We start from the raw sequence: 16,106 nt of genomic DNA on the forward strand, positions 1-16,106 counted from the left end.
GCTCTCCTGATCTCTCACGACTATCTTAAAAGTCCTCCATTCAAAGCATCGCAGCAATAGGCGGTCAAAGACCTTCCCCTCATGTACATCGTCTACAATTTTTAGCAAAAATGGGCAAGACGATTCCCTTATTTAGAATTCAAACTCCTGAGGTTGAGGTGGTAGCCAGAAGACAACTTGGTTCCAGCACCTTGTCCTTTTCTGTACTGGCTGTTAAATTAACTTAGATACGAGATCCCTTCAAAGTGCCGAAGAAAGCTGGTATTATTCTTTGGAAAGAGTAAAGGGTTTTAGTGTACTCTACAACGCTACCATCAGTGTGGCTCCAAGGTTACCACTGACTATAAAGCATGCAAGTCTGGGACTGAAATTCTGGTAGGACAAAAGCTAGGAACAAAGTTTCATGCTACCATCTTTACGGTCGACGGTACCACAATTTGCATGGTGTAAAGTTGCGCTTTTCTTCAACAGATTTTAAAACACATTTCTTACTAAACCTGCTGCATCCTAAATCCATCTGCTTTTTCGAAAATGAAGGGCTCCTTTGAACTATACGGTGCCGATTTCATGATAACTGCAGACGATCTTCGCCCTTGGTTGATCGAGATCAACGCCAGTCCTTGCATGGCTCCTACCACCGCAGTGACTTCTGACCTTACGGCTCGTGTACTTGAGGATACTCTTAAAGGTCAGTCATATCAACCCTTTCAAGCTGCTAAATAAGTTCTAGGCATGATCCCATCGACACTGCAGACATTGTGAGTCATAAGGGTTTGATGTAGAGGTTTTCAAGGGGTCAAGTGATCTGCTACGCTATTACACTCATCCCAGTTCTTAATTTGCAACTGAAGAGATGCTGTGACATGAAGATTTGTCGGTGTAGTTGAACCAGTCCGCGACAGTCTGCCTGTCTAGGTACCACCCAATGTGCACTAACCTCCCGAAGTGGTAAATGTTTGTGTATGGTTGTGGTCATCTTTGCCATCGAAATACTTGCTTCTCGTCTACTTCCATGGCTGGTTAGGCATTGGTCATGCGTCTATAATCGAGTGTTTGACGTCTATTTGTAGTTTAACGTCCCACCTCTGTACTTTTGAGTCCTTCTGCGGACACCACTAGCCTTGGGTTTGGTATCTTGGTTTACAAGAAACTTGAGCTATCACGAAAAGATCCGCATGTCACCATCTTAAAGGGCAAATTGCGAAAGTCTGAAATATCCCGTTTCGTCAATACATAATTTAAATTTGTCACTGATTAACATTTTGGATGATTTCAGTAGTATATACTATCTTTATTTTCTGTCCTTGCAGTCGTAGTAGATAGACGTACAAGACGAAACTGCGACATGGGAGGCTACATTCTGTTGTACAAACAGAAATCTCTTCTATCAGGAAATTCACAACGGGAAAGGGTTCCACGAACTGCTTCTCTGGATAACTCGTTGCGACGACGTCCGTCCAAATCCGCTGTGAGAGGGTAAAACTCTAATTTGCCTGTGTAATTGAGATCAAGATATTGAAGTCGCTTGTCAAATTAAAATATTGATATCAATATAAGTCAAAATCCAATTGGTTTACCTTTTCCTCCCTCCTTAATTCAGGCCAGCAACTACATTACCCTCAATTGCGCGATCCACATCTTTGGATACCAGAGGACCTTACTCCTCCAACGCAGCCACCACCGTCGCCTCTTTTATCAGCGATAGCACCGCTGCAAAAACTCACTCGACCACCGCCTCTAAGACCCTTGTCCCAACTACTAACCGGGAGGCGGCAGGAGATGATAGAGGCCATCGGCGACCACTCACACAGGGAGAAGGAGGAGAATTAAGCGAAATCCATGGTCTCAGTGTGTCTGGTCACAGCGCTCACCCTCGAGACACAAATTCAACTTTAGGAACGCGACGGTCTTCCGCAAAACGTGTCCCATTGTCATCTGGAAAATACGCGACGACTGTAACGTTGACGACGGTGGGATCTCGATCCCGCCCTAAAGAAAGGAAGGTGGTACTACATAGGATGGCAGAGTCGGAGAAACCTTTTAAGTCTCCAGGTGGGTACCAACTACCTGAAAAGTTTAACTTATTGTAATTTTTTCCACAGTTTAAAGTGCTACCTTTTGGCGTCACACATATGTGACACCCCTATTTTTTTATCTGAATCCCCCGTCACAAATATTTGGCGTGTGATGCACCAAGACTTGTGTCATAAGCAGATCCTTTTAAGTTGAAACAGTAGAATAATTAAGGATACTCTTGGTTTGTGGCCAATATTATTTTTTGCCTTGATATGCCTACCTAAAAATAATTTGTAACATCTCAATGCAGTTGTCGATTTAATTTATTAATATTGCTAAGTAAGATTCCTCGTTCTCTTTCTCTTCCGTTATGAAAGTGATTGATTGAGACGAACCTTAGCTCTTCACGATGGTCAAGGTAGATGCTGCCATCATCAGCCCTTTTGTAATCCTCTCAATAGTAGTTTTCGGGGGTGCAGATCAAAATTAATTGGGGATAACGCTATTTTGCAAAAGTCAGGTGGCTCAATCCAGGATCGCACAGGCTGAAAGAGAAGGAGTAGACTTTTCCTGGAATACGTGGGCAATTGCCTTGAGTCAGGGCTTGACAATCATCCTCATTGCCTGGGCGTAGATTTCTACATAGATCATGAAGTCTTGCTGCATCTTCCCAGGTGCTGCAAATTCGTCCATTTAACAGCACCGACTAGTTAATGATGCCTCTCATTTATCTTTTAACCCGTGACAATGCTTTTGATTAAAAAGAATTTGGAAATATCCACTGCAAATTGGGGTAGTGAATACTGTAGCGCCTCGAGACTTCCCTGAAGATGAAAGCGGGCATAATACTTGGGGAAATATGTATTGCTGGGGCCTACTGGCGTGGGTCGGAGACCATGCCACCCTGCGGAAGTACAACTGCGGAGCCTTAGGTGCCCACGAAGTTAAAAAAAAAATTAAACAAACAATCGAAGTATTCTCTAGCACGTGTCCCCAGCGCTCCTCTTGATCAAACTTTGACGTCGTGAGCCCTTACAACATAGTCCGTACTGAAAGAAATCACCCACCATCCGCCCATCCGGCCACTGAATTTGCGTGCACTTGAGTCAGATCTGACTGTAGTGTCACTGATCCCTCTTGGCAATCTCATTGGATTTAGATTTTTGTCCTATTTGGGAGCTGTTTTGGAGAAGGGGAATATGAGGGAAATTACCATAATCCCTGTGCTCTCAATTGGTTAAACTAACCTTTATTTTCTTTCTTCCTTGTCCGAAATTTGTAGTTTTGAGACAGCCAGGTGCACCTCGAATCCGACGTGCCGCCACAGTGTCAGGCGGTAGATAAGCCGCCTGGAGTTATGATGAACCAGACGCTTAGGTATCAATTTATATTTTTGTGTGTCAAACGAACAAGAAGATCACTGCAATGGCCTTACCTCCTCCCTTCCTTCTTCGTTCTTCTCCCCTCCCCCTATTTCCACCTTCTTTCAATTTGACATGCGTGTGTATGTATGCTTTATTTTTTCTAGAATAGCCTACTAATGTCCCCTTTCAGTTTATCCTGACATTATTATTGGTAATGACAGTAATCCTTATTATTACCTTATTATTACACACGCTGTGTAGGCTGTGACAATTATGTATGACAAAAGGCTGTCCTCTTGCTGTGCTTTTTTCTCCCCTGGGGTCTTGGGTATGAAGTGGGGATTGGGAATTAAGCGTCTGGGTCATGACCAACAATCTGTAAAGCTTACTTAGACAGAAACAATTGGGAAGTAGTTTGATTTGGCTTGCCTGCAACTTCTTTGGGTTGTATTCATTAATTTTTTTTAAATGGACGTTGAGAGAGCTCTGGGTGCACAACTTTAGTAGCAGGGCTGTTTTTAGACTCCTCAGGACACATTGTGGTCGTGACCTCTACACGCGAGAGATGAAGGGGATGCTTCCACCACGTACGTCCCTTGCCTTTAAACGCCCATCGTATGAGGGGACACTGTTCCCTCCTCATGGGTGCTGTATGCAAAAACGTTTCGCTTCCACCTTCAACTAGTTTACACCACATTAGCCGGTGTCTAGCCAAGACCTAGGAAGCAGCCTGTTTTGCCTCGGCATCTGTCAGTGCCCATGACGGGGCGGCTTCTGGGGATTTCATGTGGTCATGACCTATCGTGACAAATTTAGCAAGAGTTTTTTTATTTCCTCGAGTGTGTAGCAAAAACGATTCCTGCACCATTAAATGACAGACGCGCAGACATCTTTCAGGCATGCCCACTGTGGGAGGGCTTTACTGTCAAGCGCTCTATCGCTGCGCTGTGCTTGAAGTCCTTTGCACGAGGTGGTGTCCTCAAATTCGGGTTTTGTACCACTGTTGACGGGATGCCTCGTTCGTTGCCGTACGGTATTCTGCCATCGGTGGCTGTTACCTTGGCTAACGACTCAGGACTAATAAAAGACAATTTTGTTGAGTATTAATGCCTGCTATATGGCTTAGTTACCACTTGTGGCTGCACATAGTACCATCTTGATGGGGTCCCCCTTTACGTACTCCTCTAATGTCGAATGTCCCAGTTTGAAATGAACCTCATTTGTATTCAACGCCTAAGTATTTAATGATGTAATGGAGGTCCATCAAAATATTCTCATGAGTGCTTTATCCTCGTCAAGTGTCCGCTTTTATTTTTTTTTTTTTTTTGGCTAGTTCCATCTCACTAAAGTAGTGTTGCTGGTTTACTCGACATTCGGGCATTTCAATAGCTACTAGAAGGACAAACAAGTAGGCGTGGATAAGGAGTAGTAGAAATAGTGTATTGCATATTGGAGGAAGAAAATGAAGTAGAAAAAGACTGAAACGCATACACAGAGGCACGTGCTCTGCCTACCTGTGGATTCTTGTGCTTCTTAAAAATCCATCCCCTCAAGGAAGATGGGGAGAGAGTTGGGCAAAGAGCCTGCTTGCGCGCACCCAGAGAGTAGTAATTATAGGGCTTTCCTGCTTTCTTTCGCAGCTAAACTCTCCCTCTCTCCCCCTCCTGTGAGCCAAAAGCAAGAATTTCCACTCGCCTGCGGTCAGGTGGGACGGGTAGGGGAGGGAGGGCGGTTTCGAGTGGAAGACGGGATTTGGTGGGGTAGCGTAAGGAAGGGCGGGGAGAAGTGGGAAACTAAAGTACTGGAATATGCCCAATTACCTGTCTTCACCTCCGATGGTCTGCAATTACACAAAAAATCAAGGCGATCTCAGTACGACGAAATACCCCTTGCTATGTGCTGGTTGCCCAGGGCAGTAACAAAAGGCGGTGGGGTTGTGCTGGCAGAGCAATTACAGGTGAAAGGGGAGGGCAGAGTAGGAGATATGGAATAAGAAAAATCCACGGTTGTCTGGAGGCAAAGACATTATTGCTTAAATGCAGAGAGAAAAAAATGTCATTGTGGCCTCTTGAATACCATTTACTTTGCCTCATTTCATTCATTCTGTATCTCAAACCCAGTTTGACTTTTAGGTGCCATCCTGATAATTCCTCCTTCAAAATTTCCATCTAAAACCTTAAAAGATGGGTAAATAGATTATATTAAATAAGGAACGCACCCAAATTAAGGGTTCATTCCATAAAATTTATGCTCATTTTTGGGTCGTAATACGCTACTGAATAGGATAGGTTAAGTAGTAAATGATTACTTTTACTCTTACTTCGTAAAATGGAACAAACTAATTGGCTTGTCTTAAATTTAGGCACCACTTTATTTAGAAAATCAGAAAACAGGGTGATTACCTAAGATTATTCCCTTTGTTTTACAAATAATCAATTTGAAGTTTTGCTAGAGGTTCAGGGGATGCCGGGTGTTCTACAGTGAATTGAGGAATTTCCCATTTGATTAAGCAAAAATGTTGCCCAATTTAAAATGTAGAAATATCTTCCTGAAATATTTGAAGTATTTGTGTCATATGGTTACAAAAATTAGGGGCTTTTCGTTAACTCCTTCATATTTTTATGACTTGATTGATTGGATGGTACTGGTATTGTTGTGTTTTCAAGACGATGATTTTCCGGCATTGTTGTGATCTTTAGGACGCCAATCTTAGCCAGGGTTGTTTGTTCACCTTCATTCAAAGGCGCATCAATGACACTTCCATCTGCTGTGCATCACTCTACCTGCCACTAATTTATTCGGCCACCAGACAACCTGAAATGGGTGACGCTTGAAAGAAAGGAAAAGGTGAAATACAAACTGTTTAACAACTGAGGGTCATCTGCCAACTCAGGCTATATCGTGCCCTTTCGCCTAACCGTCCCTACTTTCCTTGTTAACGCAACTCCATGCCACATGTTTATCTTTAATCACCTTGTCACTTGTGCCAGGTTGCTTCACACTATTATCAAGAACAGAGGCCTCCCACATTTGATGCACATATTTCCCAGTAAGACATCGCCAAAAATCACATTGCTCAACTCATTTCTAGCCCCATTGTTTGGCTGATCCACCTTCTGCTGTCCCCGTAAAACATTGCATCTCATAAAACACCCCTTCAGATTCGCAATCATGTCAAATATGCAACACACAGCCATCGAGATCGTTCCATTGATAAGCCATCGCTTGAAGGTTGATGCAAAATGGAAGAAATGTAACAAATAATATGGCGAATAAAAGCGCATCGATAGAATAATGCATGTCCATCTATTCTTTGCAATACGTGCATATCCACAATCGCATGTACTAAACCCTACAAGTCCCCACAACATTAGGCCATACAACAACCCTATTCATCCACCTCAAACAAACACCACATTAGTCATAACGCCCACCAGTGTCTAACACCAACGCCTCGGGACTCATTACTGTACTAATATCGGGATCTAGTGGCCAACGCGAGATGGAGGTACTTCAGCCCACAACTCCTTTCACTCCTAAAACCATCACAAGCCTCTTTCTGCCTTCGCATTGACCGTAGGGAAGTAGACATCTGAAATTCACAAGGTACTAATGTTGGAAACATTGGAATAGATTTTCATGTTGGAGACACTTTTGTTGGGTACGTGGATATCACCGCTGTATTCGAGGCGTCTGTCTCCAGGCTAAAAGCAACCAGTCAACCTTGAAATGCAATTTGTGTCATAGTGAGTACTAACAGCTTCTTTCCTTTGATAGTGGTTTGCTCCTATGCCTGACGTGGAGGCCAGATTGGTGGTAGCTGCTATCTTCCAGGCCTTCTGTGAATTGGTAATACATCTTTTATCTTGCTAGTACTAATCACGACTTCAACTGCGGTTTCAGTAACTTCTCTATGATGCTGTTTCAGTTCTCTGCTGACCAGTAATTGTTTCTAGCTCCTTGTTTTTGCTTTAACCCCACAATTTTATTTAAATAACCACATGGTTTCCTAAAGTCACAAGCTCCTTGGTTTATGCTTGCGCATAATTGCATACTTGTCATCAATGGTGGCATTCTTGTTTGTGGCTTGCTGCTTTGGAAAAATTTTCTCGATTACTCTTACAATCACATCAACATCCATCTTCCTTACCCCCTATAATTCGGGAGGGGCTTTGGTTAATCCTTCAAAATGGGTCACATTGTATATTTTGAACTTAGCCTTGGTTTGGTTCTAGCCACCTGGTAGGTTCAGGAACTTCCTCGACAAAACTTGACACACGAACGTGAATATTACCACCACCAGTCGTGACTTGCTGCAACTGCTATATTAATTCCTGAGAACCGACACGATGAATGCGACCTTTTATGTGTAGGTCTTGTAACCCCTAAAATTGCCTCATTCCTTAAGTAAGGTATTCTTTATCCTTTCGTACACTATTTTCGTCTCATTTTTAAGCATTATATTAAAGATTTGATTAAACACAGTAAATGTAATTTAAACTTCCTCGCTTTACAAATCCAGTTTGACTTAGTGGCAAAATGAAAAAGCATCAATAGAGCATCGAGACCGCCCTGGAGATAAAAGAAGGCAAAAGACTTGAACAGAAAATGTATTTTCCACGTAGAAAAGGGCTGAGGGGCTACGGGCATGACTTGGTCGCCATGAAGCTGGGAAAAATCGCAAAGACTCTTGCAACCAAAATGGAAAATTAAACAAACAATAGAAGTATTACATAGCCCCTTTCCATTTTGGGGTTAGCCTCGGTCATTCTTCTGCATCGGTGACCGCAAAGTAGTCGGTGTTGTAAGGGAAACACCCACCAAACAATCAACAGTACCAGCCATTGAACTTGCGTGCATCGAAAGCAATTTTCGCCTACAACGTCACTAATCCCTCTTATCAATTCGACTGGATCTGGAGTTTTTGTCCCTCTTGGGGACCGCATTGAGGGAAGGGGAACGTGCTGGTCATCTCGTATGTCTACCGCTGGTCGTAAGTACACCGGCCTAAAAGCAGAATTGTACAGTGTAAGGAGGGGTTTAAAAAGTTTGTAAGTGTAAGGTTTCGCATCTGTTCCTCCTTGCCGCGTTGTTTTCACTTCATTGCAGCCCAGCCTTATCTGTCTAGCTTCTATCCAGCTAGTAAAAAGGTGAAGGAGGTATCGCGTGTTCACTTCATTGACATCCTCATACAGGTACTGCAGAGAGCTCCAAAACGAAAATTTCCTAATGGTGTACAGCCATAAACAGTGCTGTAGCTGCCAGAGGTAGACTTTTTTTTAACCCTTTTGTTGGGGGTAGTTACGGATTCTCCTCTTCCGTCGCATTTAGGTCTAACATTCAGTAACACTAATCGGGATGGTTGTCCTTTGGGATAGTGGTCGCCTTTAGCTGCTACCAATATAGCGCCCCTGAGTCTTTAATCATAATACCAGGATAAAGTGCATTGCCCACTCACAAATGGTCTGGGGGTCTGTCGCTTTGTCCCAGACGCCAAATTGCGCAGCGGAAGAACAACGACGGAGTCTTAAGTATCCGCATAATAACCAAATTTCTTGTTATTCGTGCCCATTCCTTGAAGAAGGTTCGGCAGTAGAAATCACCTCTCAGAATTTTTGCAAACAAAGAATTTGATGAGCAATTGCTGTTAATAATTTAAAGTGGAGACTAACTCGGCAAGATACTTCATATAACTGGGCTATATTTGCATTGAATGGGGAGATGTCGTGGGGAAACCACTAGCCAAAGGCGTATTTCATGCCATGCATCTATGGATGACTGGTAACTCCAAAGACTTCACCCTTTTCAGACAAGTTGTGTAAAGGCGCCGTGTAATCGTGGGGGCTCACCAACTAATTTGTGTTGAAAGATAGCTCCTCTTAAAAGCGCTATGTAAACGAATAAAAAACCTACGCTCTGTTTCCTTCACATCTCTCAGTTACTGTTTCATCTCCAGATGTCTGGATTTCAGATGCGACTGTCCCCAATGAATATCTTTTCAAAGGCCGGGCACTGGTAATGGGTCATTTCAACCTGATACAACCCAACTTGAAGGTGTGGAAGTTAAGCCTCTTCTCGAATGACAGGCATGAAGAAAGGGATGTGCATACAAGACAAGTCATTATCCCACAAAACTTATCCCTATTTTACTGACATTTCTTCTAGTGATGATTATCATCCTATCTTGACACTGGCACCGGACAACTACACAAGAGGTTCAAAAGTTGGGAAGTGAGAATGCGGCCAAAATCCAGGTGGCTAGGGCTGGGGCTAGGTTTTTGACTTCTGGAGGCAAAAGGTTATAATCAACTTCTGCAGTTATTTACTTTTCTCCTGGAACAACTTTTTGGGGAGAGATTGACTGTTGTTTATTTTCCCCACAGTCCACTCCAATTTCAAAGCACACAAAAAGAGGCCAGTCTAGTTGTGCCCATTGTTTACACATTGACGATCAAGACTTAAGCCCCCGAAATGATGAGTTGTGAACGCACTAAATTTCCTACACATCTCACCTCAGACTGTTAATCAGTGCTGTAGACGTCTTCATAATTGGCCGTGTAAGCTTCGCGTCTAGGAAAACTGACACGTGAGGGCACTCCTGGTGTTGTGTCAATCATGCGTTCAAGAATCGGCAGTCTCCCTGCGCCCTTACAACTCATTTAAGTGACAGATGGGCGTATAGACGTGCCATACCAAGGGCATCAATTAAAATGGGTTTGAAAAATGACTTTAGCCAGTCCTTTGTTAGTTTTTTTTCATTAACTGAGAATGCTTTCAAGATTGTATAGTCAAAAGCTTTTTTTGTTTTCGAGGAAAGTGTTTTTTAATTTATACTTAATATTCTGAAGGCGATATTGAAGGGTTCAAGCCTTAAGACAGCTAAATGACAAAGGAATGTGAATAAAGGAGAGAAAAAGGTGTATTATGTGACTAGATGTGCATACACTTGAGCGCTCTTGAATGCAGTAGATCATAAAACTCGAGCACCAATTATCTAACAAAGGCAGAAATGGTACACTATGCAGGAAGTGTGGTTGGAGTCCACGAATAGGCTTCTCTCTTTCTTCACTTCTTTCTTCACTTTCCTTAATGACCATATCGCTAGTGTAAAGGATGTTGAGAGGGAAGCAATGAAGAAAGCGAGGAAGAAATTCTAAACTTAATTCAAGAATGCAAACGAATTTTGCGTCCTATAGGGAAGCTGTGTGTGCATGAAGGATTTGCCCAAACTCAATTTGCACAAGCCTTACGTAGCGTCCAGAATCTTTCCTGAAGACGAAGGCAGTCATGATACCAGGGCATAATGGGTACTGCCGATGTGCCGAAAGGTTGAGTGGCTACCACAATGGTCCTGAAGTCTTCCTGCCCAGAAGAAGTACAATGGCGGAGCCTTAAGTACCTACGAAAGCATAATGAGGAGTTCGACAAATTATTAAAGTGTCACGTAACCTCTTTCTCCCTTTAACAGTCGTCCCCACGGATCCCCTTAATCAACCTCGCGCGGAGGCCATCTCAACAAAGCCAGGCATGTAGGACAAACACCCAAGAATCTACTGTACCAGTAGGATCTGGAGTTTGGTCCCATTTTAGAACTGTATCACACCTTAAGGTCAATAAGGCATCTGTGACGGGTCGTAAATTTCTGTCCTAAACACGTAACTAATGTAAAAATTTTCAACAAAACCTAGTCATCTGTTCTCAATGACTAGAGGATTCGGTGTCGTTTTGGCAATGAAAACGAAGTAGCTGTAGACTTTTTGTTGACAGTCACTGATACAATCTGTAATTTCTTGCCAAGGGAATACAGATTTACCCATTCCTCCTGAGTGAAATGTTTTGCCACCCAACGGCAAAAAATGCAGCCCTGGCCGCCTCCATTTCTACCACGACATTATTTTCTAAAGGTAAACTTTATTTTGCATTTGATTGTCTAATGCCAACGCTAAGGAAAGGTAGGTAACATCTATACGAACCCAAAAAATTTTGATGGGATACTTAGATTGCTTATCTCAACGTTTTAACTACTTAGGTGCAGAAGGGCATCGTGGTCTCCAAGCCCCCCAGCCCTTCTGTACGTCGGTAAGACATCTTCGGAAAAGATTCAGAGCCCTATATTTGTAGCAGAGGAAAGCAAGCCGGATTTTAAAGGACAGCTGCCCTGTTTACTGTTACAGAATGCTAAAATTAAGGGTGACCAAAGAAGGATATATGGAACAATGTGGGTAAAACATGACGATCCTAAACAGAGGGGTTGAAAATGACGCCTACTTTCGACAACTACCTCAGTCTCGTGCTTTTTTCACAGCACCTACTACCTCGTGATGGCCAACATGGGAAGTTGACCCGGGGGGAATACTGGGGACGACACCCATGATTTAAGGGGAGTTTATGCAATACTTTGATTATTCGTATAGCTCTTCATTTAGGTTTCGCAGGCCATTGTGCTTCTGCTTGGCGGCAGGGCCTCCAGGCTATGACAGTGCTCCCAGCCCTTCCTTACTTCGGCAATGCACTTTGTTTACTAGTACTTTGTCTTCTATCTTCTTCTGGAAAGACTGCGATTCTACGATAATATACGCTAATAGGTTTTTTTCAAACCTTAATTCTTCTTAATTTAGCCCTCTCGAATTAATTATTTTTGGTAAAATGTTACCCGATAATTTATTTTAAATGTTGTTATAACTAGTTTATTTTTATTCCTAATTCTTGGGATTCATGTCAAACCCTACAAGTTGGAGAATTTTTACAAAAATAGGATTTGATTTCGGGCTTTAAAATGTAGCATTAATGAACTTTTAAACCGCCCAAAGAATAACATCTTTGAGTATTTAGTTTTGAAGCATTAAACGAAAATATCTTCTGAGTTTAATGACTCACATTAGAGAAGGTCGGAAGGATTAATTTTGCTGTAGATCCTACAAATAAAAAAGCAAATGAACCACCTAAAAATTCGCCGTCATGTCGGTTTTCTTCTTTAGTTAACCAGTTTTACTATTCGTAAAGCTGGCGATTTTAACTTGTTAACTCTGCAAATAATTTTCTAACCACTTGAAAAGAAATGTCTGGATTTCAAGAGGTTATTAAGCCATACTTGCGACCTGGCTGCGTTATCGGTCTGAATGGACGCATGTCATTGGTTAATCAACAGTTAAATGTGATTGGTGCTCAATGAGTCCGAACCGCAGCGCCTTGAGCCCCTTCCTCTAGCACGCACTAAGCTGCATCGGTAGGGAAATTTATTACTGACATAAAAGGAAGACCATAGACACAACCGTCAGTCTTCAGCGAAGCCTAAAAGGCCGCTGTAGGTAAATGCACATTAAGGCATGTAGTAAATCATTGCATGGCCTCTTTCTTTCTTTGAGTGTCTTTCGCGGCTCTCTCTTTGGTCACTTTTTAAATACGACCATAACGAGGCCTTGCGCAAGTTGCAAATAACCCAGAGATGAAACAGAAGATGAATTAATGGATTCACAACATACAGAAAATTTTATCCAAAACTAGCAGGGTATGTTGTAGTTCTGACCGGCATTTCTGAATAGTCTGTTTTATGCCAAGTTGTTGAAGGATGGACGATGTTTTAGGACAGGCATATTCTCTAAATTAGTCACTCTTTTTAGCTAAACTTACCTAAAGGCAACATCAGGAGAAAAGAACAACGTATTCTAGGAGTAGTAAGTCTTTGTCTGCGGTCGTTTGTAATTCGCAAAAACTTGAATTTAAACCAACAACAATTACCGTGCAAAAATTTCAACTTCTAATTTTCTTAAAACGAATGCAATTTGTTGGTTCCCTAAAGTAAGTTACTTCAGCATATAATTTTCTTCTACAGCGTTCAGATTTGAGAACCAGATAAATCTGAATTGTTCTACATCTTGATCGAGCTTACTGATCGGCACAACCCAGGCAGCGTCTTGTTTCTTCCATAAAGTCGTAAAATGCCATATCAGGATGGTTGAAGATTTATTACTAATGCGCAAATTGATCGGGAGGTTGTGGTCATGACCGGAGAGCCTCAACGGCAGGCGAATGTACAAATCACATGTAGCTCAAGGCATCTTCGAAACAGATGCCTCTAAAGCTAGGCAACTCACTCCGTTCCGCCTACCTAATAAGAATGCTTCCAACAATGAAGCACTTCCTAATATCGCCAACATTACTACCTCGTGTGTGTGAGTCGTCGAATCCTCTACTACTGCAGACGCCTACTCCAATGAAGTCGATGAGAGGACGAAAAGGATTTGAAGAGGGTGTGTGTAATTTGCAGTGAAGAGGTGGAAGCGGCCACATCGGCCACCAGACCCGGAGTTAGGTGTGGTCATGAGCATGGAAGTCTTTTAGTCAGGTATTGGTCGGCAAACTGACTCGTGGGGTATTTGTGACAAGTGGATGAAATGGCTTTCGGTGAGATGGGGGTACATGCACGCATTATAAAGAATAGGTTGACACGCATCAGTCCGTCTGTGTGTTCCTCTTTACCACCGTCTCTACCATCCACTGTTAAATCATGGATTATGGGTGAAGTTACCTCAATGTCTGTGAATTGCGTGTTTGACAGATCGCAAATGCAAAGAGGCTTCTCGTGGGATTCTCTGTTTTATGTGATCAGTAGAATGTAGGGCAGCCAAATAAAGTGGCTAGAAGTGAGGTGAGCAATGTGCTTTTGGTGATGTGTTACTGGAAGACAAATTCACCAAATGTGGGAGGTCTTTGTTCTTGACACAGGTGCAAAGTTACCTGTCACGGGTGACAAGGCGATTGGAGATGAGCAAGTGGTATGGAGATGTATCAACAAGGCAAGCCGTGACAGTTAGGCAAAAGGGCCCGACATACCATGGGCTGACAAATAACAGTAAGTGTAGAATAATTTTTTCTTCACTATTTTCTTTCAAGCATGTTTTAAAGGGACGTCATGCATTTTAGGCTTTTTGATAACAACGAGAAGCAGACAAAACTTGTATTTTTTGTCTCCCAAGGCCCCACTCACTCCTCAATCCTCACTTCTGTGACACGGTCCACTTCATCCCTGGAGGACCATGCTTACGAAGTTTGTGTGAGCTGCACGGTAGGCGGGTCGACCAGACATGCATTTTAAGCTGAGGTTTTTATGTAAATGGATGTGAGGCATAGAGTTTTCTTCTGCAAAAACATCTAGATCCAACAAAGAGGTAAATGGAAAAAGTCCTGCTTTCACAAGACAGCAGAGCCAGAAAACTCACTCCCATGTGAAAAAAATTAATACAATACGATAGGTGGGAGACACTATTTTACCTCATCACCCTTATTTGCATTTTCAAACCAACAGATAGAAGGGAAAGGTGTTATAGTTAGTTTCTTACGGTCTTCAAGAGGCTGCGTTTTATAGAGATTAGCTGCAAGTTTAAATCTCGTTGATCATCACGAAGTTCAGACTAACTTATTTAGTTCTTTTATATTACGTCTTTTACAGTCCGCATGATCTCAGCCGCAAATAATCTGGAATGTTCATTACTTTATAGCCGAGGCTCTCCTACGGCTGGAACTACATTTGAGCATCCTTGAGAGGGTTGCCAAAAAACTTGCCAACTTCACTAGGGACTCGTTGACACTCACTACTTGAAATCCACAGAATTCGCCGCATTAGCTACATAAATGGACATTTTCAGGTTGTCACTTCAAAACCTTCTCTCTCTAAACAGGTGAGGCTTCCAGAGTACCAGAAAGTCAAAAGTACATGCAATATCTGTCCGTCCTGTTTTCATAACTGAGGCATCTTTACAGCCAATTGAGTCTTCGAGCCTGAAGATCCTGAGCTTTGAATTTGTCCGCTGCATGGCCTATTAGACCCTCTGTTCGTTGACTATAAACCACCCTCCTAAGTTGGTACAGATATCAGTTGCACCTCCTGCAAGCTGCCTAATTTGTCGACTTTATGAACGGAAGAGAACTTGGTTCCAAAGCTGTGAAATCTTTTCATCAATTTTGCCACTTGGTGTATGGAGAATATGCAGTAGTAATAGGAATTACCAAGCAGAAATGGCTTAACAAACGCGATTACGGTGCTTTTGTCTTCAAATAACAGTTTATCATATTTAATAGGACTCGGTATCCTTAGTCAATGAAGGCTTAACTATAACTGACGCGTTGACTCGACATAGAGTGTTTAGGTCATTGGTGGTGTTTATTACGACTAAGGAAACAATTTACTCATATACCACGGCATCTAGGAGAACAATATGGGCCATGTCATTTATCTTTTCAAGGTTGACGAATACATGGAGAACACCTCTGGCAGAGTGAGAGTGAGAGTCCTCTGTAACCACAGAGTGATTAAATGATTGAGTTCATTAGTCTAGTAGAAAGATTTGCTGTAGGAAATGCTTTGATCAGGCTTGTAGGAATAACCATTTTGCATGACGAGCTAGAGAATTGGCAAGGATGGAATCGTCGCTAGTCGTAGTACAGCCGTATTTTAGACCGAAAGACGTCTTACTGTGACCTACTGTGCTGTGTACTGTGTTTGCCTGTCATCTGGACCGGAAGTTTGTGAATTTACCTACAAAAATGGGAGCTAATTGTTATTAAGCAAGGAGGCGCATTTTTCACTCTACTGTGTGTGGCATCGTCACGGTATCATCCCTCTTCAAACCTAAAGAATTAGAAACTCGGAATCGACTTCAGTGATCCTTCTAGAAAGCGTCTAAATGCCCACCACCGCTGATGGCAGTCACTTTACAAAACAAGCAA

At 42.5% G+C, this 16,106-nt stretch overlaps 1 protein-coding gene across 1 annotated transcript; it reads left to right on the forward strand. All coding sequences in view use genetic code 11, as the record gives it.

The window, feature by feature from the left end:
- Positions 1-531: 531 nt before the first annotated feature.
- EGR_03803 (hypothetical protein) lies at positions 532-4,487 on the forward strand (the record flags this gene model as incomplete). Its single annotated transcript, XM_024493052.1, has 4 exons — positions 532-688; positions 1,311-1,476; positions 1,601-1,970; positions 4,278-4,487. 4 exons carry the CDS (start codon positions 532-534, stop codon positions 4,485-4,487), a joined length of 903 nt encoding a protein of 300 aa, XP_024352513.1.
- Between the last annotated feature and the right edge of the window lie 11,619 nt (positions 4,488-16,106).

This window comes from Echinococcus granulosus, assembly GCF_000524195.1.
Source record: "Echinococcus granulosus chromosome Unknown EG_S00021, whole genome shotgun sequence".
Lineage (NCBI taxonomy): Eukaryota > Metazoa > Platyhelminthes > Cestoda > Cyclophyllidea > Taeniidae > Echinococcus > Echinococcus granulosus.